The sequence below is a fragment of the Urocitellus parryii genome, chromosome 4 (genome assembly GCF_045843805.1).
Source record: "Urocitellus parryii isolate mUroPar1 chromosome 4, mUroPar1.hap1, whole genome shotgun sequence".
Taxonomy (NCBI): Eukaryota; Metazoa; Chordata; class Mammalia; order Rodentia; family Sciuridae; genus Urocitellus; species Urocitellus parryii.
In genome coordinates this window covers 73,167,125-73,195,036 of record NC_135534.1, presented here as the reverse complement: position 1 = coordinate 73,195,036, position 27,912 = coordinate 73,167,125, and the positions used below count along the sequence as shown (strand labels likewise).

At 35.9% G+C, this 27,912-nt stretch overlaps 1 protein-coding gene across 3 annotated transcripts; it reads right to left on the bottom strand.

Moving 5' to 3' along the window:
* Positions 1-255: 255 nt before the first annotated feature.
* Positions 256-26,255, bottom strand: Pcf11 (PCF11 cleavage and polyadenylation factor subunit). 3 transcript variants are annotated; one of them, XM_026384653.2, is made up of 16 exons: positions 25,767-26,255; positions 21,945-22,070; positions 19,944-20,132; positions 19,433-19,627; positions 17,261-18,381; positions 16,505-16,685; positions 15,918-16,401; positions 13,804-15,362; positions 12,059-12,158; positions 8,728-8,847; positions 7,696-7,801; positions 4,363-4,546; positions 3,634-3,789; positions 3,124-3,216; positions 2,546-2,581; positions 256-1,379 (listed from the first exon to the last, which is right to left on the bottom strand). In XM_026384653.2, exons 1-16 carry the CDS (start codon positions 25,956-25,958, stop codon positions 1,164-1,166), a joined length of 5,058 nt encoding a protein of 1,685 aa, XP_026240438.1. In that variant the 5' UTR covers positions 25,959-26,255; the 3' UTR covers positions 256-1,163. The 3 variants fall into 3 exon arrangements, with proteins under 3 accessions (XP_026240438.1, XP_026240440.1, XP_026240439.1); XM_026384655.2 differs by having other exon boundaries at positions 16,311-16,401; XM_026384654.2 differs by lacking the exon at positions 21,945-22,070.
* Positions 26,256-27,912: the final 1,657 nt, after the last annotated feature.

Here is a 27,912-nt window from a genome sequence, read left to right as displayed (position 1 = left end):
ATTTTATCTATAAAATGGATATATCATGTGGCATAGTTTTAAGTATCAAAGAAAATACTTGTAGAAAGTCTGCCAGTGCCTACCACATAGTAAGACCTCAATAAACCTATCTCCTACGAATAAATGGCAGAAGGTATTCATCTCATGTCTCAGAGTATCTGGCTCATAGCAGGTACCACGCATATGTTTTTAAAAAACAAAAGAAAAAAGCAAGCACATTCCAAAAACTCACTCAAGAAATAAAGAAATACAAACCAGAAATTTCTTCATCATTCTATTTATTACATGTATGAATATTAACATCTCATGGTATCCATCTAATTCAATCAAAACCAACAAAGGAAAAAGGTTAACCATACTGCAAATGAGCATTCTTACAGATTCCCCTGTAACTTAAAATAGAAATATGTTCATCTGCATTAAATCATTTGACAATTTGAAAAATATCTTTTAAAAAAATCATATGTTTAGTACTTAAATATATTTGTTAATTTCTTGATGGCATCAATGTCCAAGAATAAAAGTCATGTCATTGGATACTTTCCAAAAATGGACATCTGGGTGGTTTTCTATAGTTGGGAGATACATACCTATATATATGTAGGCAAATATGTCCTATTGTTTTTAAAATTTTTTTCAAATCTTGCTTTTCTATTTGAGAAAAGTCCTACGGTGCTCTCAATCCCCTTTTGAAAGATAAAATTAACTTCAGACTTTGCTGCTATAATCATGGGAAGCTATTAGGAAAAAAAATCTTTATGCTGAGGTTGCTGTTCATTTCCATTTTTACCCAATAAAAAGTACAGAAACACTGTCTTTATTTGATGGTGTGCATAAATATTACACTCCATGGATAGCAAAAATATTTTTATTTATAATTTACAGTTTCACAAGTGAAAATCGTACATTTTTACACATACAATTTCATTTTGTTAAATTTGCACACATCTACAGAACTTTCACACAACAAGCACCTGAAACTGTGCAGGCAGTAGGAAATGCAAATACTAAAATGTATTTATTAACCAAATTATAGCTGAAGGCCCTGCCTCAGCTAGACAATTTATATAGATATTGTCTATATATACATAAAAAATTCTTCACCTTCTAGATCCAACAGCAGCTTTTTTTTAAAAAAGAAAACCATACCTTTCTCATTTTATTTAAACTGACTCAACTGTATCATTTTCTGTTTTAATTTCAGTAGGTGTTGCTATGCTCTCCTCTGTACAAGCTGGTGGAGTATCAATTCGCTCTTCCTTAACTTTGGGACTTTCACAAGGTTCTTGCAATTCATTTTTTACAATGTTCAACATAATGTTCAAAGGGTTTTCAACTGGTGTCTTGCTGGGAGATGGTGTACAATCAAATGATGATGTCTACAAATGAAAAAAGCCCTATAAGTACTGATGAAAGTTCAAAATTATCACGTTAAATAACAGTTTTATAAGACCTTTGTATGGGCAAAGGAACACACATAACAAAAAGCAACTAAAATACCTCCCCCCTTCCCCACAAGACATGCAAAGGCAGCCAAATACTAAAAACACTGAATATTCAATACGTATTTAGCAATAAGCTGTCCAGTAACAGCTGATCTGTTATCAAATACACAGCCAAGAGAAGTTGATTAGACATGCTTTTGTCGGTAGTCCCTTATACAAATACTCTGGGATTTTTGTGACTATAAACACTTGAGGATATGGGGGATGGATCTTTGTTGTTGTTGAGACAGGGGGTCTTGCTAAATTGACCAGGCTGGCCTTGAAATCTCAACCCTCCTACTTCAGCCTTCAAAGGAGCTGGGAATATAGGCATATACTATGACACTTGGCAATTGAGGATCTCTCACACACCTTCAAAAATCCTAGGAAACTAATATTATGGTGATTTAAACAAATTTGTCAATGGTTACAAAAATGGTCAAGCCACAAATATAACAATTTAAACTTAAGACTACCAGACTGGTGTCAATTTTTTAAGATTTGATCATTTAATATCAGATGGCTAAATAGAGTATATAAAAAAAAGTAAATGCTTCCCATAGTCATGAATGCTATTTGCATCATGATCCTTCTCTTTAGATTTCCACATTTCCTTGGGGCTAGTAAAAGACATCAAGATTCAAGTAAATTACAAGGATTAATAAAAATATTTCATAATTTCAAATTATATTTAACAGATGATATACTAATGTTAGATCCTATAAAACACCAATATTTGGTGACCAGCCTAACTGCTACATCAAAATTAAACAGCACCAGGTGTAGCTGTAATACCACCAGCAGCTCAGCAGGCTAATGCAAGAAGATCACAGGTTCAAAGCCAGTTTCGGCAACTTACTGAAAACTATTCTCAAAAAATAAAAAGGGCTGGGGATGTGTCTCAGGGTTAAGTGCCCCTGAGTTCAATCCCTGGTACCAATAAAAATTTAAAAAATAAATAGCTCAGTAAGATTAACTACTTTTTATGATGCAAAAAATAACTGAAAATTAAAATTTATTGATGTAAATAAGAACAAATACAGAATCCAGAAAGAACTTACATTTTGATAATCTTCATAACATGATGGATGATATATCTGAAACAAAAAGAAAATGGTAAATAAATATTTCATGCATATTCATTTCTAATGGACTACTCTAAAATGATTTCTCTCTTAAAATTTAAACCAGAAGGTGATGTTCTTTCAAAGGAACATTGTTTAATGAACCAAATTATCCTTACCCTTACGGAATTTTAAAGGAATATGAAAAACTTGATTTCTCTTTAAACTTGCCTTCTACTTTTAAGTACCTACTATAACATGGGTTGGTTTCATGGCAATAACAATTTGATAGTGAAATATAAATTCAGAATCATAATAGCATGATTAGGCAGAAAGATAACTAAGTAGGTTTAGAAGACCTAGTATTGAGTCTTGCACTAATTATGACATTTGCTATATAAGCATCCAGATGATTGCTAAGATCCTTCCAAACTCATTCTATGACTCTAAAGGTCAGTGCCTTTTTTATTGACCAAAATCCAAAAATAATCGATTAAGAATCTTCTTTCAGAGTGTTGAGCTACTCCAACAAAAAATATAACTTTAACATTCCTTATAAAGTACTGAAATTTTACCTTTCCATCTACTCTGATAGCATTTTTTAAGTGCCATTCCTCTTCTTCTTCATCCCAGTATTGTTCAAACTGTTCTTGACAGATTTCACAACTCTAAAATAGAATCAAATAAAATAAAATTTAGGGGCTGGGGTTATGGCTTAGCAGTAGAGTTGGCGCCTAGCAAGAAATTGCAAACTGGGTTCGATCCTCAGCACCACATAAAAATAAATAAAGGTATTGTGTCCAACTACAAATTTTAAAAAATATATTTAAAAAAATAAAATTTACATAATAGAACATTTAATCCCATTAAAGAAATATACATTTTTTAAGAAACTTAGAATGTTGTTAAGTTTAACAATGTCCAACATATAAAAAAGTTTTAAATATTCTGAAAAACAGTTAACATTTCACAATAAAATGATAGAGCTTATAAGAAATATTAAAATCATTAGGAGGATATAAATAAATTGATATGTTTATGATTATTAAAGAAAGTGAAGGATAAAATTTAAACATTGTTCTGACCTCAACTGCTCCAGCTGGTCCAGCAGGTACACTTTGAAATTCCTTTTCTTTAGCAGCCTCCTGAGTTTTGAGCACAACTTCTTCATGCACCTTTTCAAAAAACTGGCTCTTTGCACGTTCTTCCAGATCAGCTATTTCCTCAAATTCTATCCAGTCCTTAAAATGAGTTGATTTAAAAAGAATATTTCATTTGTTCCTAAACTTTTACTGCTTATCTTCAATATAATGCCCACTTTAAGGTAAAGGTGTATTTTTCTACAATATTGTTTAAATATTATATCTTCTCACTGAGCCCCATAACTAATGGACAACATGTAACAACAACTGATGAACAACCAAGATTTTAATATTAGGACTAGCGGTATACCTCAGTAATGAAGCACAAAACCTAGCATGCATGACTGCCCTGTGTTTATAATCCCTAACACCACAAACAAAATTATATACATATGTATGTATCTTAATGTTATTTTCCATGAGCCCTAAAGTTACAACTAATTTAAACAAGAAAAAGTTCATATACAGTTTTCACAAAAATAATTCATTCACTATACCTTGGAATTTTAAACCTGGAACAGGTTTGTATACTATTCAAAACTCAACAAAAAGCAAATAGTCTCCAAAATACCTTTATGTAAACAATTGCTTATATTCTAGGTGTCGAAGTTTATTCAGAATATCCAAAAACTGAAGCCTAAAAGAAAGTTCAGAGGCATATGAATTACTTACCGTTAAACTGTAGTACCAACGTCTATGAGTGACTTTTCTACTAACATCCTTCTCAGTTCTATTTTGCCGATAGTGCCAGTCCAAGTGATCTGCATATACATCTGTCTGTGATGTTGTAAACCTCATTCCACAAGAGTAACACTGAATACCAGTGTACAGTCGGTTTATAACACTGTCATAACGTCTGTTTTGAAAAAGAAAAAATCTTTACGATAACATATCTCAATGGCTAAAAGAACAAAATCAATTACAAATAACTTCAGTTTGCCATATTTTAACGAGGGTGAAACCAAGAAGGCTGGCTAAACAGTTAATATCCAGACATCAATACTCTTACCTACTAGTATCACTGGCTCACTTTACCTAAACTTTGATGAATAATGGAACATGGAGCCTAGGTAAGCTTATTGATGGCCTTGTCCCAGTTACTTACCTCCTTTTAGCTAAAAATAGAATGATCTTATGCTAGCTAATGAGACCATAGTGGTTGGCTGATTCTCAGTTTGGAGTTAATATCAAAGTAGATACGGCAGAATAGTTAGATTTCACCCCAATAGGTATTTGGAGTTCTGAATAATTCAACTGCTCCACTGATTTAAAGAACAGTGAAATAGCCATCTATATAACAACAGATAGCTAATTAAAAATTATAAGATCTATAGAAAACTTATTATAATCCATTTTTTAAATTCTAGACTACCTATTTGAGAAGTAATAAGTACACAGAACAAGTAAGAGAAAATACAAAACAGAGCAGTTATTAACTCCAAATGAAAAAGAAAGCAAAATATAGAATATGGATACTTTGCATTCAGGAAACTAGAATGCATTCTAGAAAAATTAAGTCATATTAACACTGAATGACAATTTAATGAAAAACAGTTTCATAACTACATGGAGGGAATTAGTAGGACAATAAAAGAGCTAACTAACCAAGTACACTAACATGCTTGTTGTCCTAGTTACTCAAGAAACTATTGCAAGATGATGGTTTGAGCCCAAGTGTTTGGGGCAATCTTGGGCAACATAACAAGACCTTATACTTAAAAAAAAAAAAAAAAAAGTAAGAGCTAGCCAAATCTTTACTTTTAAGAATTTCACAGTTCATCTAAACATGATAAATCAAAAAGCAACCAAGTGGTGGTGCGCACCTATAATCCCAGCAACTTGGGAGAATTACAAATTAAAGTCAGCCTCAGCAACTTTGCAAAACCTGTATCAAAATAATAAAAAGGGCAAAGGATGTGGCTCAGTGATTAAGCGCCCCTGGATTAAGTCTCTTGCACCAAGGAAGGAAGGAAGGAGGAAAAAAAGCATATTTTATGAAATCAAGATACAAATGATAAAAAAATATGTTAAAAGTTTGAGTGAAGAGGCTGGGATTGTGGCTCAGTGGTAGAGCACTCGCCTAGCACAGGAGGGACCTGGGTTTGATCCTCAGCACCACATAAAAATGAAGGCATTGTGTTGTGTCCATCTACACCTAAATAATAATAATTATATATATAAGAATTTTGATGCATTTGTTTAAAAAAAAAGTTTGATTGAAAAAAGTTGCCTTTAAAGGACAGAGCTAGATGAAGAATAGTAGCAGGAAAAGGGATGCCATCTTTTAAGCCTTTAACTACAAAATATTGATTTTTAAAATGGTAAACCTGTTAGCTATTTTTCTGATAAAAGAATATAATGAATTCATTTACTAGAAAATAGCTTTAATTTTTTATATATCATATCACCAGGCACACTGGTGCACACTTGTAATCCCAGTGGCTCAGGAGGCTTCAGGCAGGAGGAATACAAGTTCAAAGCCAGCCTCAGCAAAAGCAAGGCATTAAGCAACTCAGTGAGACCCTGTCTCTAAATAAAATACAAAATAGGGCTGGGGATATGGCTCAGTGGTTGAGTGCCCTTGAGTTCAATCCCCAGGTACCAAAAAAAATTTAAAAATAAAGATAACAAATTTATTTAAAGATAGCAAATGTTCATAGTGGTTATCCATAAAGAGAAAACTGTAGTTAGTTTTATTTTCCTGATTTTATTTACAGTTCTCCTTTGTTATCCTCAAGGACTTGATTCCATGATGCCCCATGAATACCCAAATCTACTGATGCTCAAGTCCCTTACAAAAATGGCATAGTATTAATAACCTACACATCCTCCTGTATATTTTAAATCATGTCTAGATTACTTATGATACCTAACACAATGCTATGTTTAAGTAGTTCTTATACAAACTAATTAGTAAATAATGACAAGAAAAACATTTGTACATATTCAGAACCAACCCATCTTCTTAAAGTGGTTGAATCCACAGTTGTGGAACCTGCAGATACTTAAGGGCTACCTGTATTTCCTACATTTTCACAATGACCATAACATTTCTTATAAGAATGAGCTATAAAGACCTAACTTTCTGAAATTCCATAGTGTAAGAATACAGAAAAAATTATTAAGACAAAAAGGAAAACATGAGCCAAGCATTGTGGTGCAAATCTGTAATCCCAACAGCTTGGAAGGCTGAGGAAGGAGGACTACAAGTTCAAAGCCAGCCTCTGCAACTAAACAAGGTCCTCAACAACTTAGCAAGACCCTGTCTTAAAAGAAAAAAGGCAGGGCTGGGGATGTGGCTCAAGCAAGTAGCGCACTCGCCTGGCATGCGTGCGGCCCGGGTTGGATCCTCAGCACCACATACAAACAAAGATGTTGTGTCCGCCGGAAACTAAAAAATAAATATTAAAAAATTCTCTCTCTCTCTTTCTCTCTCTCACTCTATCTTTAAAAAAAAAAAGAAAAAAGAAAGAAAAAAGGCAGGCTGGGGTTGTGGCTCAGCGGTAGAGCACTCACCTAGCACATGTGAGGCCCTGGGTTCAATCCTCAGCACCACATAAAAATAAATAAAATAAAGGTATAGTGTCTAAGTACAAATAAAAAATACTTAAAGAAAAAAAGGCGGGGGTAGGGATATGACTCAGTGGTTTAAGCACCCCTAAGTTCAATCCCTAGTACCAATAAAAAAAGGAAAACATGAATTATTAATACCTTTTATTTATATTTTCTACACCAAACATTTAAAAAATGGAAATGTTGTGGTGGCCTTTTGACCTAAACACCTGCACAGCACAGACTTTTTTAAAGGGGATTTAAAAACAGGCTTCCTAAAGATAAGATTACATTATATAGTTTACCATATTCCAAAAAACAGGTGGATGTGAGGGAGCTTTCTAAAATTTAGAACAGTAAAATGGAATAAAATGAAAATAATATAGTAATAATGAAATAACATATACTGTAATTAAAGTCATTGTCTCTTTTAAGGAAAATTAGATTACGTACTGTTTCAATTCTTCAATTGTAAAATTAGTGAGATCTGGAACATCTTGATCTTCATTTTGATCTTCTTCTTCTTCAGGGGGAGGCTGAGCAGCAACTTCATTTACTTCTTCAATTGAGAAAAGATACAAATTTCTGAATATCAGTTACTCATATACGTTCTTCACAGAGGAACATTATAATGTCATAAGCATACAGTGAAACCCAACTATTCAGTGCTTTGATCTGGCCAAGGAACTTAGTACACCTTCTTGAAATTCTATTTCATCAATATTCAATTTATATTCAAAAATTTGGCCAAGAACTTAGTATACTTTCAATTCTTAAAATTCTATTTCATAAATATTCAACTTATATTCAAATTCTAAATCAATTTACTTTCAACACTGATGGAGAATAACTAATTTAAAACTATATATGACATCTGCAGGAATGTTAACTAAAATAAATGTCTACCATATAGTAACCTTTCAATCTTTCAATCTAGACAATTTTTCTAAATGTCATAATAAACCAATTGTATCTGATTTAAAAAAAAAGTAGTGATGAGTACAGTGGCACACTGTAATCCCAGCTATAATCCCAGCTACTTGGGAAGCTGGGCAAAAGGATTGCAAATTTGAGGCCAGTCTGGGAAATAGTGTGACGCTATGTCAAACTAATTTTTTAAAATATCACTCAGTGGGGCTGGGATTGTGGCTCAGCAATAGAGTGCTTGCCTAGCATGTGCAAGGTCTTGGGTTTAATCCTCAGCACCACATAACAATAAATAAGTAAAATAAAGATATTAAAAAAAAAAAAAACACTCAGTGGTAGAGCAACCCTGGGTTCAAACCCCAATATAATGAAAAATAAAATGAGATTTGTAAAGTCAATGGAATGAAAAGAAATTCTGAAATAAAATTGCTAATTTAAAATAAATACAAGGTATGCTTGAGAATTCAACTATAAGGACATTTATAATATTATTATATCAAATAACACATCTCTGTAACTAAATGAAGCTTAGTACATAAAGAATAAAATCACACTTACGTGTTGTAGCTGAATCAGGCTGGGACAATTTGAGAATTCCTGTTTTTAGCAGTTTTGAAAATAATTCATTAACATCCACCTGACTGAGATGATTATCAGGATATGCCTTAGGAAGAGCGCCTTTGAAAAAATAACATTCTTAAAGTAAAAGAACTTAAAGATGCATTACATTACTAAGCATTTTTCTAAGTTTTCTTCAAAATGTTCTACCAACAAAAAAATCTTATTATACTTGGATCTATTACTTCAAAAGCTCAAGTTAATTTTTCATTTAAGTTGACAAATCATCACCAACAAAAAATATTCTAGAATACTATTAAACATATGTTATCTTTAAAAAACCAGTACTACCCACTTTTATCTAATTGATACCAAGAAAAAGTGTGTAGAGAGAACCGAAAGCCTCAATCTCCTATGCAAAACAGTGCCATAGGTAGGTCCCATTTTTAACCTTTCTAATGTTCTAATCTAATTATAACCACGTTGAGAAAAGTTGTTTTGTATAGGTGAAGTAGTATAACATCTCATGCAGAGATTTCTAGGAGGGGAAAAATAACCCAAGGCCAAAGTGGAAGTACTCCTGACCCCACTGCTCCCCAGAGGAACTGATGCAAGGAGATGACCATCTAGCTCAGAATACAACTGCCCCTATAGCCTGTGCTTAATTTTGCAAAGCGGTTCAGGCTTTTGCTAAACAGTGTCAGGCTTATTACAGCTTTGATAATTTGAATCAATGAGACAAGCATAACAAAATTCTCCTCAAACTCAATCTGATCCCTTATTTTGCTAAGCACTATTCTGATAAAAATTGTGATTCTTTAACTATAAAAATAAGCTATGGTTGTAGCTCAGTGGTAGAGTGCTTAGCATGCTCAAGGCACTGAGTTTCAGCACTGCAAAAATGTAAAAATAAAATGTGTTTGTCACTATTATACATCTGCCTACACCTCCAAAAAACTGTTCTGAACCACTAAATGTTCCTCTTAAAGGCAGCAGAAATTCTATTTGTGTCCACAATACACACAATCCCTACCCTTAACCTTTATAATGCTGTACATTTATCACAGTAGGCTAATGTCTTCAAATTAAATATCTGAATGCATGAATGAATAAATCAATCCCAGTAGTTAATCAATTGCAATAGCATTTCACAACTAGTTTAACATTTACATTCCATTTAGTGATCAAGAGCATGAACAAATTATGTTGTCAGATCCCCTTGCCAGAAAGTTAGAAATACCACTTTCAGTTGGGGACATGATCAAGTTTCTTATCTTTGCATCAATTTCCCCTGACTGTTAATAATAGTTCCTACCTACAGCTGTTATAAGGATCCAATGAATTAAATATTTCTAAGTCCCTGGAATATTTGGCACCATACACATTATTTAAGAAAAAAATCAATAAATCTACTACACTAAAAAGCTTTTTGAAGGATGAAACCTTATTAAATTCCTCCTAGCACAATACCCAGCATCAGCAAATGATCAATTTATGTTTCAATGAATAAATGAACAAGGAGTAACCATTAGGAAAGTGTTGTTTTCACTTTCAAATCAGAGAAGGAACCTTGAGAGAAGCTGAAGATAGCTCACTGAATACTATTCACATCTCTTATAAGAATAAGCACACTTGTGGGGCTGAGGCTGGAGGTCAGTGATAGAGTGCTTGCCTAGCATATGTGAGGTCCTATGTTGGATCCTCAGCACCACATACAAATGAATAAGTAGAATAAAGGTAAATATATATATATATATATATATATATATATATATATAAAAAAAAAAAGAATAAGCACACTTGAAAGACATTCCTAACATCTCATCCAATACTCTCACAACCCAGGGGAATGAAATCTGATTTCCTCTGTGATACTGCTATACTCTGTGCACACACGCATACAAAAACACACATATAGCCCAACCTTGTAAAAGAAGAAAATTCTGTCTTTGTATACTATCTCATGTCACTAACCCAATATAAGACATCCCTACTCAACAAGAAAAACTGGTTTATACAGGAAAACACATTAACAGAGCACTTAAAAAGTTAAAGTACTTTTACATATGCTACCTCACTTGATTCTCTTAAAAAAAAAAATATCCCAGGCAAATAACACTACCATCTCCTGTTCAGAGATGAAAAAAAAATGAAAAACAGGATATTTGCTTATACCCTGTTCACTTATAAAGTGTCAGGGTAGAGATTCTAACCCTGGTCTTCTAAATTTAATCCCAATCCTTTCCTTCCCTTTTCACTAAAGTGATGACAAAAATATATATATAAATTAATCCTAATTGTTCATCTAGAAATTAAAATCAAAAAGCTTTCATATCAATAAAATGAATTTAAGTGGCACAATTTAAGAACTAATGCATAAAAGAGAACTTGACTACAACTTCCCCAGTTTTCTTCTTAAGTTTTGGAAAACACCTTAAATTTGTAAACTGAATAATTGAATACTATGATAAAGTATGTTTCTGAATATAGCTTTTTTAAATTATTTAGAAATTAAAACAAATGTCACTACTATTTGGTTGGGTTAGATCTCAACACATTAACTTTGCAGTTATGTTACAAGTCACCATAATTTATATATTTACCACATATTAAAACTAAAATTCAAAAAAATTTAAAAACTCTTTTTATCCATTGTTAGTTGTGACTCACCAACAACAAAAATGTGTAACAACAGACCTGGCTAAGAAATCAGTTTGAATGAATCAGTATGAATGAATCAATTTTATAAAAGATCCCCAGTATTCATTTAATAAATGTTCACCTGAATCATAATCCATGTATACACACAAAACAACTCAAAATATCAAATTCCAACAGATCAAGAAGATGAGGTAGGAGGAATGCAAGTTCAAAGCCAGCCTCAGCAACTTAGCAAGACCCTAAGTAACTCAGGGAATCTGTCTCTAAATAAAATATAAAAAAAGGCTAGGGATGTGGCTTAATGGTTTAAACACATTCCCAGTACCAAAAATAATAATAAAAAAATATATATAATAGCTCAAATAATTGAGACTTCTGAGGTTTGTCATTTATTTTACTCTATGTTAACACAAACATCCCACATTTCTACCCTCTTTTTTCTGTTCTACAAGTCCAGGCTAACCATCTCTAGCTGTAAATAAGGTCAACATGGATACACATCAACAATGTTAATAAACTCAGAAAGGGAACAAAAACATTTCACCCAGATTTAAATCTCTCTAAATTTAATATGCCCTCTCAACAATGCCATTTTCTGAAACTGACAAAATTAGCCATTTAACAAAACAATGATTGTCTTTTAAAAAAACAGAGTTCAGAAAGTACCTACCTGAAGGATTCTGAACAAATGCTCCAGGATTTTGTGGATGAACTGGTAAAAATTGTTGTCCTTGGCCAAATGCTACTGGCTGAGCAACACCAGTCATAACCTTTAAGATAAAAGAAACAGTATCTTCCCTTACATCTCTCACAGTTATAAGGAACTGAGAATAAGTTGAAACTTCCTTGAAAAGTTTAAGATACCATACAAATATTAGGTATCAACTAGCCCTGTGCCCTTACACAAGTCACTTTACCTTGGGGAAGGTTTCCCTTATTTACAAATAGAAGAACTGGCATACAACAATAAAACTTGTAAACAATCATGGGGCTACTTAGCAAAGCTGAGGCCAAAACTCCAAACCCTTGACTTCTTTCCACAGTCCAAAGCCTGCCTTTAATTACCAATCTGAACTCCAGGTTATTATCCTTCATGGTCATCATTTTGGAATAAGGTTTATAACTGGAGTAGAAAGTAGATCATAAAAGATGTCAAAGGGAATGTTAGTCAGGGATGGGATTATGGCTCAGAGGTTGACTGCTTGCCTACCATATGCAAGGCACTGGGTTTAATCCCCAGCATCACAAAAAATTAAAAATGAGACCTGTTTTGAAACAGGCATTGTACTTGCATACTAGTTTGTAGATCATAGGGAGGCAGGACTTCAACTTCTTGCTACTACATAAAATAAATACCCATTTATAAGCCTTGTCAGTATCCACGTGAATTTTCAGTGTTGCAGAGATAATAAAAAACCACCAATTCTATATAACATAGAAACAAAACTAAATTAAGTCCCATTTTAGAGTATCTGTCAATAACACTACCATTTCTTTAAAAACATATAAGAATAGATTCCAAATAACTGGATATATAAACAGGAGACTACTTTCTATCAATAAGTTCATAATGTGCTTTTAAGATTTTCCTTATTTTTCATTTTCTTACTACTATGAAATGAATTTGTCCTAGGAAAGTGTCAGCACCCAGTATAAAGTAAATTTAGTCCAGGAGAACTTCAGCAAGCAAGGAACAGTCATTAAATTTTCAATTGAATTCATCACAAATTATAAACATATTGCTTTAAAATTATTTCAGTATGCATTTTTAAATGTATGCAGAATAAATATGAATGAGCATTAATGAATGACTATATGTTTAGGTAACTAGAGTATATCTGAAAAACAGATAGCAAGTTTGCTGTGTTATTATTTAATATCAAGCAATTGTTATCTGACTAGAGTGAATGGAAAGACGGTGAACACAGGAAGAGAAAATGAAGAAGAGATTGTATACACTATAAAAATGAAATAAAAATTTCATTTTCTTATTTAAGGAAGTTCTTGGCCAAAAAAGTCTAAGAAATCAGCTCTATAGTTACTTTATAGCATAACACGGTTCATGTAACAGAGGTCTATAAAACATAATACTGCAAAGCTTTGAAGCAAAAAACAAAACAGAAATCAACAAAAAACAGCATGTGTGTATGAAAGCAGAGAGAAAAGGATGAAAATGGAAAAGGAGAAAGACAGACATTTCCCTGGAGCAGGAAGAAAGAGCTAAAATCAGTTTTGGATATAAGTTGCAAATATCCCTGGAAGACACTCATCCCTAGTGTAAATGAAGTAAATTAAGAACTTCATTTCACTCTACACAATAAACTATGTCCTGAAGGACTTCCACAAACCCTAGAAATATTAAAAATAGTTGACTTATCTACACACCACATAATTTTAGAGTAACAACAGACTCACCTGTTGAGATGCCTGAATATTTCCTACTGATAATGGTGCAGGTAAATTGCCAAAGTTTCCGAATTGAGAACTCTGAAGATTCTTTTCATCAAAATAGTGTCCAGAAGCTCTGTTAAGGGGAGTTGAGAAACTCTGGTTTCCAGGGCCATGTGGTCCATTAAAATTTGGTCCTTGAGGTGAATCAAACATTTGTTCATGTCTTTGGAATTGTAGTCCTTGGGATGGGGCATTAAAAGCACTACCAGGTGGATCATTATATGGACCAGTCTGATTGAAAGATTCAAGCCTTTGTGAAGGATGATTGTCAAATCGTGTGCCTTGTAGACCAAGAGGAATATCAAACCTTGATGCTTGCTGGTGTTGTGGACCATCAAATCTTTGAGGTATACCATCAAATCTTGGTTGAACCTGCTGTCCAGGTGGTCCATCAAACCTCTGTGGGCCTGGCTGACCAGGAGTTCTTTCAAATCTAGGACCTGGCTGACCATGCAATCCATCAAATCTTGGCAAGAGTGATGGCTGACCTGGTTGACCATCAAACCTTAAAGCATGACCTTCAAATCTTGGACCACCTTGACCCAGAGGCCCTTCAATTCTCAAGCCACCTCCTGGTACCGAAGGACCCTCAAACCTCATTCCACCACCTTGCTGGACTAAAGGTCCTTCAAACCTGATTCCAACCCCTGGTTGACCATGTGGACCCTCAAATCTGAGGTTTCCACCAAGTTGATTATGTTGTCCTTCAAATCTCAGACCAGCTACTGACTGACCATGGGGGCCCTCAAACCTCATTCCAACTCCTTGCTGTAGCAAAGGCCCCTCAAATCTGATCCCACCTCCTGGCTGACCATGAGGTCCATCAAATCTAATGGCAGCTCCTGATGGACCATGACCCCCCTCAAATCTAAGTCCACCTACAGGTTGACCACGGGGATTATCAAATCTAAGACCACCCACAGGCTGACCATGAGGTCCCTCAAACCTCAGACCACCCATAGGTTGACCACGATGTCCTTCAAATCTGAGACCACCCACAGGCTGACCCCCTGGTCCTTCAAATCGCAAACCACCTGCAGATCCCTCAAACCTTAGACCGGGGGAACCCTCAAACCGAAAACCACCTCCTCCTGCTTGACCAATTGGCCCCTCAAACCTCAGAGGTGTCCCTACTGGTCCTGGAGGACCTTCAAATCTCAAAGGACACCCACCTCCTAACTGACCTTGTGGTCCTTCAAATCTCAAAGGGCCTCCTCCCCCCATTTGTCCTGGTGACCCATCAAACCGAAGAGAACCTGGTGTAGGAGGTCCATCAATTCTAGGGCTTAATTTATTAGGTCCTTCAAAAATCATCTTGGTTGGGCCATCTCTTGTTACTGACGGCCTACTAGGTCCATCAAATAATGGTCTGTCTTCAGCTAAAGCAGTAAGCCGCTGATTTGTATCAAGGCCAGCAAATCTTGATGCTGGGCTATCTACAAATGGTTTATCTGAATCTTCATATCTAGGTCGCTTAAGTGGAAAACGATCATTGAATGGAGATCTCTGCTCTTCTCGAACACCTTTTAAAAAAAAAAAAAAAGAATTTTCACTAAATTTGAGTTTATATTAAATTACCTTAAAAGTCTTCTTTTTATATTCATGTAAATGTTTATCCAAAGACATAAGATGTATCTCACTATATTAGAGGGGCGGAAAGAGACAAGATAGCATCAAGCAATACAGGTAAGAGGATGCCCTCTATATTCAAACACACATGGATTAAAAAAAAATCCCCACCCTATCAACTTATTATTTGACTTTGAGTGCAAGTTATTTAACCTCTCCATTGTTTCTTATCTGAAATGGGGATAATATATATTTCATCAGGTTGTTGTATTAAATCAAATTACATATATAAAGAACCTAGTGAAATCCCTAATACACAACTGGCCTTATAAATACTAACTCCCTTCCCCTTTTCATATGGGGGTTGGAGGGAAGGGAACAAAACAGACACATAGACAAACAAAAAAAGGTAGTCTGAACAGTAATAAAATCCATCCCCACTTAGCTTGTTCATTTTCCCTTCACTGCTGTGTGATTCAATACGCATAATCTGATTTAACTTTTTCTACCTTTAGCAGAGACTTGCTCGTCATGTCTTCTCCGGCCCTCATGGGGTGAAAGATTCTCAGCATAAGTACGACTCCCAGATATAGGAGAAAGACGTCTTGCTCTTTCACTAAATTGTTCTTTTCTGTCAAACTGTGCTCCACTATTCCTACTTGCATGTTTACTTTTGGATGGCTCACATTCTATTCCAGACAACAAGGCATCAGTCAAAGGGTAGTCAAAAATATCAGGATCTAAGAGATCAAGTCTTGGAAATGAATGCTGAACCTGTGTCCTTTTCAGTTTTGCTTTATGTTCATAGTAGGTTAATTCAGCATCAGATAAGAGAGGTTTCTTTTTTAATCCACCTTTATTTTCTTCTGTAGGACTATCCCGTACACTGCATCTATGTTTACCTTCTTGATACTGAAAAAGCTGTCGAATTTGATGCACAACAACAAGGAACTCATCCTGTGTAATTTCACCAGATGCTAAACGTTCACTCGTCTGCATAGGGATGATAAGAGCGAATTAAATAATTTAAATATAAAAAGTACTTATTAAGTACAAAACAGAATAATGACTACATGGGATTAACCATAGTAACTACCTTTTGAAGCAATTCTCTTTTGCTTGCAACAGTTAACTCTTTAGGAATCTGAAGATTGGCATCTACACTTAATCGATGCTGCTGCTTTGGGGCTCGAGGTGACAAGATTCCTTTAGTGCTTGACCAGCTCTCCCTATGCCTTAGATGAGGAGATTTACTATGTTCATCACCCTGTTGTAAACTGAAACCATAAAAGCAGTGTGTTACTTCCAAGTTAGTTTGTTTTTTAACACTCAAGACCATATTTAACAATCCTTTCCAAATGACTCAGTTAAATAGATACATAAGTAACCATGAAAAGTAAAAAACAAGAAAACTCAGGTATGAATTCTGATTCTTGCATGCCCTGGACTGTAGCCTTAGGTGAATTTATAAACCTTTCTGAACTTCAGTTTCCTTATCTGTAAAATAGCAATAATTGATGGTATTTAAACTGTAGCACTGTTAACAATTAAATGAAAAAAATAAAAGCACTAATCTTAACATTTAATAATCATTTCCTAATTTTTCATTAATACTATCTTTAAAATACATATATTAGGGCTGGGGATGTGGCTCAAGCCGTAGTGCGCTCGCCTGGCATGCGTGCAGCCCGGGTTCTATCCTCAGCACCAATACAAACAAAGATGTTGTGTCCGCCGAAAACTAAAAAATAAATATTAAAAAATTCTCTCACTCTCTCTCTCTCCTCTCTCACTCTCTCTTTAAAAAAAATACATATATTATTGTACTTGATCAAAAATGTTAATATCATACCTTTTATTTTCTTCCCAACCAGATTTCCATCTTTTGGCAGACTTAGAACTTTGCCAATTTTCTATATTCTCCTTTGGCTCAGAGCCTGACTTTGTAGAATGTTGATTTGCAGTTTCTTGTGGTCGTTCCTCTTCAGTCTTTTTCATTCTCCTTGGATCTCGAACATCCTGTTTAGTACTTCTCTTAGCATTTCTTTCTTCCCTGGAAGGTGGTGTAAATTCTTCCATATGTGACTGCTTAATTCCAGATTGACGAATCTTACCAGCTTTAGGTGTTGAAGTTGGAGACATACTTCTCTGCCTTCGTTTGGGTGACCGCCTATCTCTTCTCTTTGGGGAATGTATAATTGGTGACCGGGACTTGGGTGATCTTGATCGTGAACGCTTTCTATTACTCGATCTCCCTGGTTTTATCCCCTGTTTTTCCAATTCTTCTGTTATTGTATCCTGTTTCTGTACAATGCCATTTATGATTTTATTTCTACTTCCAATCAGTCTGTGTTCAGATGATTTCATGTGCTCATCTTTATCCTTTTTTTCTACTGTTTTTCTCTTCTCTTTCACATCATCATCTTTGCCATCAGTCTTATCTTGAAGATGTTTTTTTAATCTTGGATCTCTCTTGTTCATATCTGACAATCTCACACTTTCAGATTCTTGATTTTTCAAGTCTTTCGTGTGAGATAATTTGTTTTTCAGAGGTGATGGTGATTTAGATTTAGATTTAGATTTAGAATCTAATGGCCGGTCAAGTTCTTTCTTGGTTATTTTTTCACCTGATTTACTTTTTTCTTGTTTGGATGAATTTAGTTTTTCAGAGGGTACAGTTTTACTTGTCTTAATATCAGACTGGTTCAATGTGTTCATTAGGAATTCCTTCCTGTGACTCTGATCTTTTCCATGAGAAGAATGTTGGCTCATCCTATTAAGACGAGGATCCCGGTTTGTTCCTTTCAAATCCTGAATTTGTAAGGATGGACATGGACGGTTTTTCTCAGGTTGCACAGGAACCTGATGGGGGGCTTTAACTGCCATAGGGGGAATCTGTGAAACATGTAACTTGGATGGTGCTGATCCAGGACCCAAGTTGGATGTCTCCTGCTGAACACTAAGAGAAACTGCCTGAAATACAAAATAAATGTTCATGTTTATACTATAAACACACACATTATTTCAATTTCCTGACATTATGAAGAATTCTTATATTCCATAAACTTATTTACTTGATGCCATATTTATATTAGGCAGTTCTAGTGTATATATAATGAAAAGAAAGCCCATATATATAGGTGATTCACTACCTCTCATGAGTCCTTTCTTTTATGGCTTTATAATAGCTAGATAGGGAGACATCATCATCTTTGCCAAAAAAATTAAAAAATGTTTTAAAAAAATCTCCCTTTCGGGGCTGGGGATGTGGCTCAAGCAGTAGTACACTCGCCTGGCATGCATGCGGCCCAGGTTGGATCCTCAGCACCACATACAAACAAAGATGTTGTGTCTGCCGAAAACTAAAAAATAAATATTAAAAAAAATTCTCTCTCTTAAAAAAACAAAAAAAAAAGCTCCCTCTTCCTAACTACTCAGGATTCTAAAATAGATTATGCCTAAGAAACTACTAAATTAAATTCTATGTCAGTCATTATATTCTGCATTATATTCTGTCTTGAAATTTAGTTTCTCCCAGAACAGCACTATTAATGATCTTGCAAAATTCTGTCTTCCTATACCTCTTGATTCTCAAATAAGTAAAATAGCTTAGTATAAGGTCATTCATGCATGAAAATACATTCTTCTCTTTAAATTTTGATAGCCTTTCTTTTGTAGGCTTTTTGAAGCCTAATTATTTCAATGAAACTCTATGCAAAACTATGCAAAAACATTCACCGAAGTACACCTACAATCTTATACCCATATTTATTTAATAGTTTAAAAAACTAAAGTGCTACCTTATAAAACAGCAATCTAAGATAAAACAATTTGGAGAATAAAGTACAGCTTATAAACGTGTTTTCCAATAAAAATTTGGTCTAGTAAATACACCATAATTTGCAAACTAAGTGGGAAAATACAATATCAATAAAATAACATGCTGATACAATTCAAATAAAAATTATTTCCCTTTTGGATGACAGGTTTAAATTACTTAAAATGCCAAATCTTCTGTACTTACCAGTTGTGCCTTAGCTTGCTCTAACTCAAGCTCCAGCTTTTTCTGTTGAAGTTCTAACAACTGTTTTTGCTTTGCCAGTAACTGCTGCCTTATTAGTTGTTCTTGAGTAAGATTCTTTTGTATATCAGGAACAATCGGAGGAGTAGAGATGCTGGGGGAACTGACCACTGTGCCAGGTGTTGAAGGCTCCTCAGGCTAAAAGATAAAATACTTTGTTAAGAAAACATATCATATCTAAAAAGGAAGCTAAGGATTGACTAAAAACTACCAGTTGAATTCTTAATACTACCATAATCATGAAGTCAATCATGTTTAAAAGCACACAGAAAGCTTTTTAGTTACATAGTAACTAAATAGGTGAATGCATTTTTTCAAATAAAATTTTAACTATATACTATTACATTTCAAACTGATTTAGCACAAAATATTATATTTTTGCTTTCTGGCAAGTTTTAAAGTTAATATTTGGTAGTTAAAAGTATTAGTATATACCATTCACACTAAAACTTACCGATTTATTTAAAAATTTGGGATTCACATGGATGCTAGATGTATTCACATTAGGGGGTAGAGGTTTAATAGGCCAAGCAGGATCTAATGAATTGACTCTGACATCCAGGGCATAAAGTTTCTTCAAAGGGAATATTTCATCCCATGTGGAACGTAACTTAAATAAACTTTTTCTAGTATTTTCATCCACCTAGAACAACAGAACAATTCTATGGCTTGTTAAGTTACTATAGAATATTTCATATATTAAGTAGAAAGCTACATAAGTCTGTTTTGCTTCACATACAGAACTATACTGTCCATTTGTAAATATATAGAACAGTAATTTATTAAAGGTACATTTGGTTTGCAAATGTAGTTAATAACTTTATCCTTTAAAAATAATTAGAAAAATCAAGTCATCATTACCTAGCCTTCATGCAAGCAAATTAGATACATTTTTATATTTCTGGAAGTACAAAAGTCTTCACATTTTAGGGTTAGGAATAATATTCCTATTAACTCTGGAGAAATATATAGAACAACTAGAAAATGGTTTACCTGATGGCTTAAATTTTTCACATAGCAGTACAAAGTTAAAAATTAAGACAAAACTCTCACTAACCAATCTAATGCAATACATGTTTGGTAGCTATGAAAAACTATTCATAGTATGAAATGCACCCTAATTTAATTTAAATTCACAAATCTTAAACACTGATAAGCTTTATTCTATTCACATTTATGATGGGCATTAACAACTTTTTAAAAACTAGTCATGAGAGAAACGTAGTACTTGGGAAAACAATTTTTAACTTTAGGAAATAAAGCCTTAACTGCATTCATGTCTTCAGTTAACGCCATTTACTATAAGGTCATTTTCATCAACTGTAGTTGATCCTCACTTAAATTCAGTAAAGATACGCTACCAAATACACAAATAATTTGAATATACTGAAACTGAAACCAGAATTTGGCCGCTTCTTAGGACTAAAGCCTCAGTTAAGAAGTATCTAGCCAGGTTCTACAAATAGACTATTAACACACTTTTTAATGCTATCTGAAAATATAGCATTAAATTACTTTCCAAATTACTTCTCTATATACCATTTCTTCTCTAACAACTTAAAAAATTTATTCAAGTAGGAGCTACACATTTCCTGATAAATAATATCTAATAGTTTTCAAAAAAAAAAACTAATTCTACAAATCTGACAACCGTGTCCAGATACAACAGGTGAATCTACTAAAATAGAACTACCACCAATTATTTGTTAGGAAACAATCTTTAAGCCTAAATATCTTATAAGTGCCCTTTTGCTCAGTGTGAAAGATAAAGTCTAGCAGCCAGAGAATTAGCTGGGCAACCTCCTCATCTTCCTTAAGGTAATACTGTATTACCCAAACAACCAGATACAATGTTATGTAAGAAATTTACAATCTTTAGCTATAGAAACTAGCAAGTCTTTCTTCTAATTCTACACACTAAGGAGGTGGATATTTCCAAAATAACCTAGAGTAATTAACTTGTCCACCATTCACACATACCTACAACATTCACAAAATACTTGAACAAAGTAACAAAAGAAGAAACATTCCTAGGAAAAACAAATATATCAGAGGTTTCACCAATCAATCACAGATTGACACAGTAGAAGATTGTGCTTTTTCTCCTCTAACACTAGAAATTTAAACAATGAAATTCGAATTGACAGTTTTAATCTTTTTTCCTGTAATGATGAAACAGATCTTCAAATAGAACAATGCTCAATTTCTCTAAAAAGGCTATTTCTAAAGGTGAATAAAAACACTATTCTTGGATAATATAAAACTGTAAGATCTTTTTTAAAGATCTAACATAAAACATCAGTTTTAGCCACTTTCTTTAAAACAGTACTTGAAAATCAATGTCCAATAAAACATTTTACCACCCAAGAAAACCCAACACAAGCCAGGTATTTATTTAATCAGGAACACATTTTTTTTTTTCAAAAAAAGCAAATGTTTCTAAATGCATATATACCTTTTCAAACACACAAATAAATGTTGCAACTAGATTTTTAGTAAAGGCAGTGAGATACTCTCTTCCAACGTTTTTCACGATAGAATCCATAAGGTACATAACAGGAAGCTTCTCTGAGGAAGGAGCCTGAGGTAATAAAAAGAAACTGAGAAGTTTAGTATAATGAATTGTCACCAAATAATACTTTTAAAAGTGAGTTTTTAAACCTAAAATACAGACCTCTATTTTTGTTGGCACTAAACACTTTTGAATCGATATATTAACCTTTTTGAAATTAAGGTGTTCAATCAAGTCTCATCTCTTACAATGGTCTTTAATTGGGCACACAAAAGCTCAGAATTATCAGGAAGAAAAAAAAACATCTCTAGTACTCATTTCACTCAATGGAATTTCAGGTACATGTGGCAAAAAAAGACTGTTTTAAGTGACAAAGGGGGAGAAGTAAAAAGGGGGAAAATTATTTTCTGTAACTTAAGTGTCAGCTTTGGGACCCGTATTAACTTATAATGGTGTGCCTAGATTTAACAAAGTCCTCTGGTAGAAACTCTATAGGCATATTTTATATGTTAAAGTCTATGCAGTTTTTGTTACCTGTAAAATCATTAGGATTACTTATCTATAATCCAAATGAACAAAGAAACTAAATACACTTCACACATGAAGTTAATGGCAAGTCACTTAAACTTGCACATGAACATGCAGGAAGTTGCAATTTTGTTACTGATACAAGAAAAACTGGATGGAGCAGCCGCTGAGTCATGTAAATCAGGTTGAACTTGACTCTGGAAACCTGGATTTGTCCTGAAGATTTTCTTCACAGCATGAACTCGACGTCGAAATATTTTTTCCTCTGACATGCACAAACCAGGGGCTCTAAATTTGTGCAGAGCCAGTGTGGTGATGCTGATAAAGGTAGCCCTTTCCAATGTAATGTTGCCCAAGAGTTCAACTGCATCGCCTACCCACCACTGGCTTTTAGAAGGCACAGCAAGCTTCCAGAAAGCATCAGCAGGTTCACAGACTTGTTGAGGAGCATTAAAACATACCATATAAACTAAGTGTTAAACTCTGACTCCACAGGAGCATCCATGATTTTAAAATCCAAAGACAAAACTTAGGTTATCCCCATTTACCCACCCCCTGTGTATAGGAATCTTAACACTCAACACCACTTACCCATAGCTACCTGTAGCTAGGGCAGTTCTGTAGTACACAATGCTATCATACTTTTCACAAAACCAATTGCCCATACAAGTGTGTGGAAATGCTCTTGCTTCTGATAACACCTTTACAACCCAAAGTTGGCTAAAGAAATCTTTGAGTAACTTGTATGACAAATTTCTTTTAAGGTGCTATCTAATAAAAGGGTTCACAAGGCCACTGCATGTGGGCAAACAAGTACTGACACGTCATATGCTTTATTGCTGTGTCTTTACCTTATCATGTCTTGTTTTACACCATTTAAGTCATTATTGTACTTATGAAGATAAATAGGTTCTCTTCACACCAAAATCTGTTCAGTAAGCCAATTTTTTATTGTACAAGTGAAGTCCTTATATGTAATATTCTTTTTCACTACTGCTACCTTTGGGGGAGTCAAATTAGGTGTGAATCCTTAAGTTCAGTAATGCTGATACTAAAGAATAAGGACACAAACATTCACCTCCAGAAACACAAAACCAAGCCAGTTTGCTACCAAATGACAAAACCCTCCCACCACCCTCAACCCCAACCCATATTAAGATAGTTTCCCCAAAGTGACTTTGGCGTCTTTTCCTTGGTCTGGCTTTACAAAAATAACCAGGAAATGTGTGCCCAAAAAAATTCAGCTTTTTACCAGCAAACAGTCCATCTAATTTCACCTCTCTGTGTAGCGAATACACTAATACAAGTTTTATGTGGTCACTACATTCAGCATTTAGTTTTCAGCTCTCGAAGTTCTTCTGGATCCATTAAAAACAGCAAGGAAACTGTTCTTTTGAGTGACAGCCTAAGCTGCTAAATATTAGGTGCTGTGAAATATTAATGCCCCAAATACGAGGTAATTAGCTTTAAAAAAATTGTACTTTCTGAAAAATGAGTAGTGCTTTTTTTAAAGTCATAAGTTTAAGCCTTCAAAAGGGCAAAAACTAACTTTTTATGTCCAAAATGTTCGTGGTAACAATAAAAAGGATGTTGAATATAGGAAGGAAGTTTTCCCTCTAAATCTCACCTTTAAAAAAAATGGAACAATAGCTGTCTCAGACATTCACAGAAAAGGTGAATGAAAACTTGTATTTTCACTGTCAAAGTGAACAGAATAAACTTGTTGAGTCCTTAAAAAGTAAAAAAAAAAAAAAAAAAAAAAAAAAAAACTTGCTTTTTTCCCACTTCAAATTAAGATTATGAAAGGACCGCCTGAAACCGTGTATCTTGTGAACAGATTTACCCAAAAGAGTGGATGGAACCTAAAGAAGAATGAACCCAAGTCACTTAAAGACTTTTGTTTAAAACACACAACCACATAGATAAAAATAAGTCTTGGAAACAAATTCTACACCTTACAAAGGTAAATAAAAAAGACAAATACATATTTTATATGTTTTATTCACAAATTTTATAATACCAGTCACACATTTCAAAACCATTTATTAGTCAGACCACTCAGTTTTACACTAGACAGAAACCGTCTCTAAACAATATATTGGTGGTTGTTGTTAAAGTGGCCTTTTAAAAGGGGTTCACTCTGCTAAAAGGAGGCTCATCCTGGATCATTGCAAACACTAACAACTAGAAAAAGCTAAACCGTAGATACAAGCTTGAAAAATAACTTAAAAAGTAGTACTGGGAAGCTATTAAAACTCATAATTAACTAAGTTTAACAGTAACTTAAATGACATATCGCTCCCACATGAATCCACAGAAGAGGAAGACTACAGGGAAATATAAGGTGGCAGAGGACCACTTCTGTCAAGGGGTAAAGAAAAGCACGCCTTCATTATCAGTGAAGGGAGAAAAAAAGAGAAAAGGAAGAGGAGGAGGGACTGAACTTTTCAGAAAAACTACAAGTGCCTGTACCCACTGGGCCAGTTCTCCACCTACAGGTTGGATAAGATCTCTCCCCCCCTCCACCCAAACCCCACCCTCAGCCCAATTTCCCATATTTGGGGGTAAATTAGACCCTCCGATAAGAGAATAAAAGTTTGATCTAGCCGCCCCCACCCCAAAATGGGGCTGACGGGTGTGAGCAGCTGCCTGGCTGGCAGGGAATGGATTCTCCTCTCTCTCTTCCCTTTCGCATCATGTGCTTTTCAGGCGCCATGTTGGGCTCCTAACAGGCCGCTGCTCCACTCGGGGCCAATGCCCTATACCCACCCACCAACAGCTCGCTCCCAGGTCCCCCTTCACCTCCTTCCAACCCACAGAGCACAATTACCCAAAAGGGTACTGGGGGAAAACGGGAGAGCCACTCCCCACCTTCCCAGGGGCTTAGAATCATTTGCTTTAACTCTTAGTTCCCCAAACCACAAACTGCCTTTAAAGTCTCCCCCACCCGAAAGGGCTCTATTCACAGCGTGTGCGTGTCGGGGTATACAATGCGGTGGCCTAAACGGGAGCTGGTAAGCGGAAACGGGACTCCACCCTTACCCTCCCCACTCCCTCCCCTCCAGAGGCCCACGCTCGAAGCCTGGGCCAAGGACCGAGCCTGAGTTGGGAATGGGGGGGGGGGGGTTGGAGAGGAGGAACACCGTCCCCCTTTGGATGGAAGCGAGACCTGGGATGAGGCTGACACTAAAATCAGGGAGTATTAGAAGAATAGGAGGCTGCGGGGTGTATAAAAACCTTGGCGGTTTGGGCCTCGATGAGAGAGACGATCTCCTTGGCGAAGGGCAGGTTCTCCTCGGCTAGAATGGTCAGCATATTGATGTGCGGTTTGCTATTGAAGGTCAGGTCTTCGAGCGATGACTGATAATCCCGACAGGCGTCCTCCCGGGCCCCCGCAGCACCGGCCTCGGCCGGCGTCTGCTCTGACATTGCGCCGCGGCCCCCCTCCGAGGTCCGCCGCAGCTGAAGCTGAAGCCGCTCTCGATACCCCGCCTCCCTTCCGACTCCTCTTCCTCTCCCCGGGTCTCTCGCGGCTCCGGCTTCAACACATGCTGACCGCGGAGGGGGGTTGGGGGACGACACAGGGGAAACCTCGGGTATGAAACGCCGCCGTCTCACGGGTGATCTCCGTCCACTTCCAGCCGCCACAGAAGCTTCTTTCTCCACAGACACAAAATGGCGGCGGCAGTGGCGGCTCCAGCTCCGAAAATGTCTCTGTTCCCAACCGCTGCGTCGTGCGAAATGAACTAGGGGAGGGGAAATGTGCGGTAAAAGGGCGGGGCCGTTGATAAAACCAAAAGTGATTGGCTCGCCCGGAAACGTCACAAGCCCCGCCCCCGTCTCTTCCGCAGGACGTTCTGGCACCGCCTTCTTCTCCGGCTCTGGTCGGGGCTTTCGCAACACCTACTGCTCAGAGGTGCGGTGGAAAAGACCGCGCTTCTCATTGGCTGATTCATAAGGGACTGTTCGGTCATTTGTAACCATAACAACCCATTCCGAGAAGCCAATAGGGCTGGGGAAGGCAGTTCCGGAGGACCAACCCAACCAGTTTAAGATGAAAGCTCAGCCGTCGCTTTTCCGTCCCTCCCTGCGGTCCCGCAGCCACTGAGAGGCTCAGTCAATCATCCTCCCTCCCGCCTGTCCAGACAGCCCCGGCCCGGGGAGACGCTGGGGGAGCTAAGCCCTTGGGCCTTCACACCCGCTCGTCTCCTTCGTCTCAGGTGCTCCGAGTGCCTGGGCGGGTCCTGCCGGGCCTTCTGTCCCAGCGCGAACTAAGAAGGGGGAGGGCCAGTTTACCCCGGAACCAAGGGAAGACTCACTAGAGAGCCCATAGCTTCCCACACTCACGAAAACACCTACGTCTGCATGCTGGAGATAAATCCCCAGGAAAAAAAATGCCTTAATTTAGAGATTGCGTGTGAAAGCATTTTCCCTAGAGGTTTGGAGATTGTTAGAGAGCCCACTCAGATCTCTAGGAACCGTATCACAACAGCCACACCCAACCCGGAGCCTAATAACTGTACTGCTGAATCTTCTACACTGAAAAATAGCCTTATTTGGTGCACATAGAAAAATGTGTATACATTGCGCCAGTACATATTCAACTTCCGAGAATCTTTTCTCTGTTTTCTAAAATCTATTTGAAGAGTAGGATTCAATCGTGTTTTCAAAACACACAAAGCATTCAAATGGTTCTACGGTGGAGCTGCGGCATAAAACCATAAGCTAAATGTAGTTTTTTTCAATAAACATATTAGCCTAAATATAGGCTAAAAAGATTATTACATAAATTAATAATAACCATTGCCCTTGTAGTACTACGCACTGTGGAGATACTTTGTTGTAACCCAGAAGAAACTTGATCTTTATTTGTCCCTAAAAAGTAGCATTTTTCATTTCTTTCCCTTTTTTGGCAGCATTATTGAGATACGACTGATATATACAAAACAGCACATAATTAAAGTATACAACCAGGTTAAGTTTTTTTTTTTTTTTTGAAGTATTGTGAAAAATGTATTTTCCAGGTTAAGTTTTAACTTTTGTTTTCCATTTTGTTGTTTTGTTTTGTTGGTACTGGGGATTAAGCCCAGGGGAGCTTTACCGCTGAACTAAATCCCCAGTCAGTCCTTTTTGCCTTTTATTTTGAGTTAGGGTCTCACTAACTTGCTGAGACTGGCCTGGAACTTCACAATCCTCCTGCCTCAGTGGTTGGAATAACGTGCACCAACCTGCAGCCTTTCATTTGTTTCTAGTATGATATTATATGAGTGAGAAGTAAAACCTGGGGAGGAGAGCTTGTCTTCCATTAGAAGCTAAGAAATATTGCTGAATGTTTATTTATTATCTCAATAATTGCATCCTGTGTTAGTATTGATATGTAGTT

Excerpts from the sequence above, each read along its gene's own strand:
- Pcf11 (XM_026384653.2), bottom strand. The coding sequence starts at position 25,958 with ATGTCAGAGCAGACGCCGGCCGAGGCCGGTGCTGCGGGGGCCCGGGAG. Across the intron at positions 15,363-15,917 it reads CGAGCAAGTCTCTGCTAAAG|GTGTTCGAGAAGAGCAGAGA; the intron begins GTAGAAAAAGTT and ends TTTTTTTAAAAG. Across the intron at positions 2,582-3,123 it reads CTATCAGAGTAGATGGAAAG|ATATATCATCCATCATGTTA; the intron begins GTAAAATTTCAG and ends TTTTTGTTTCAG.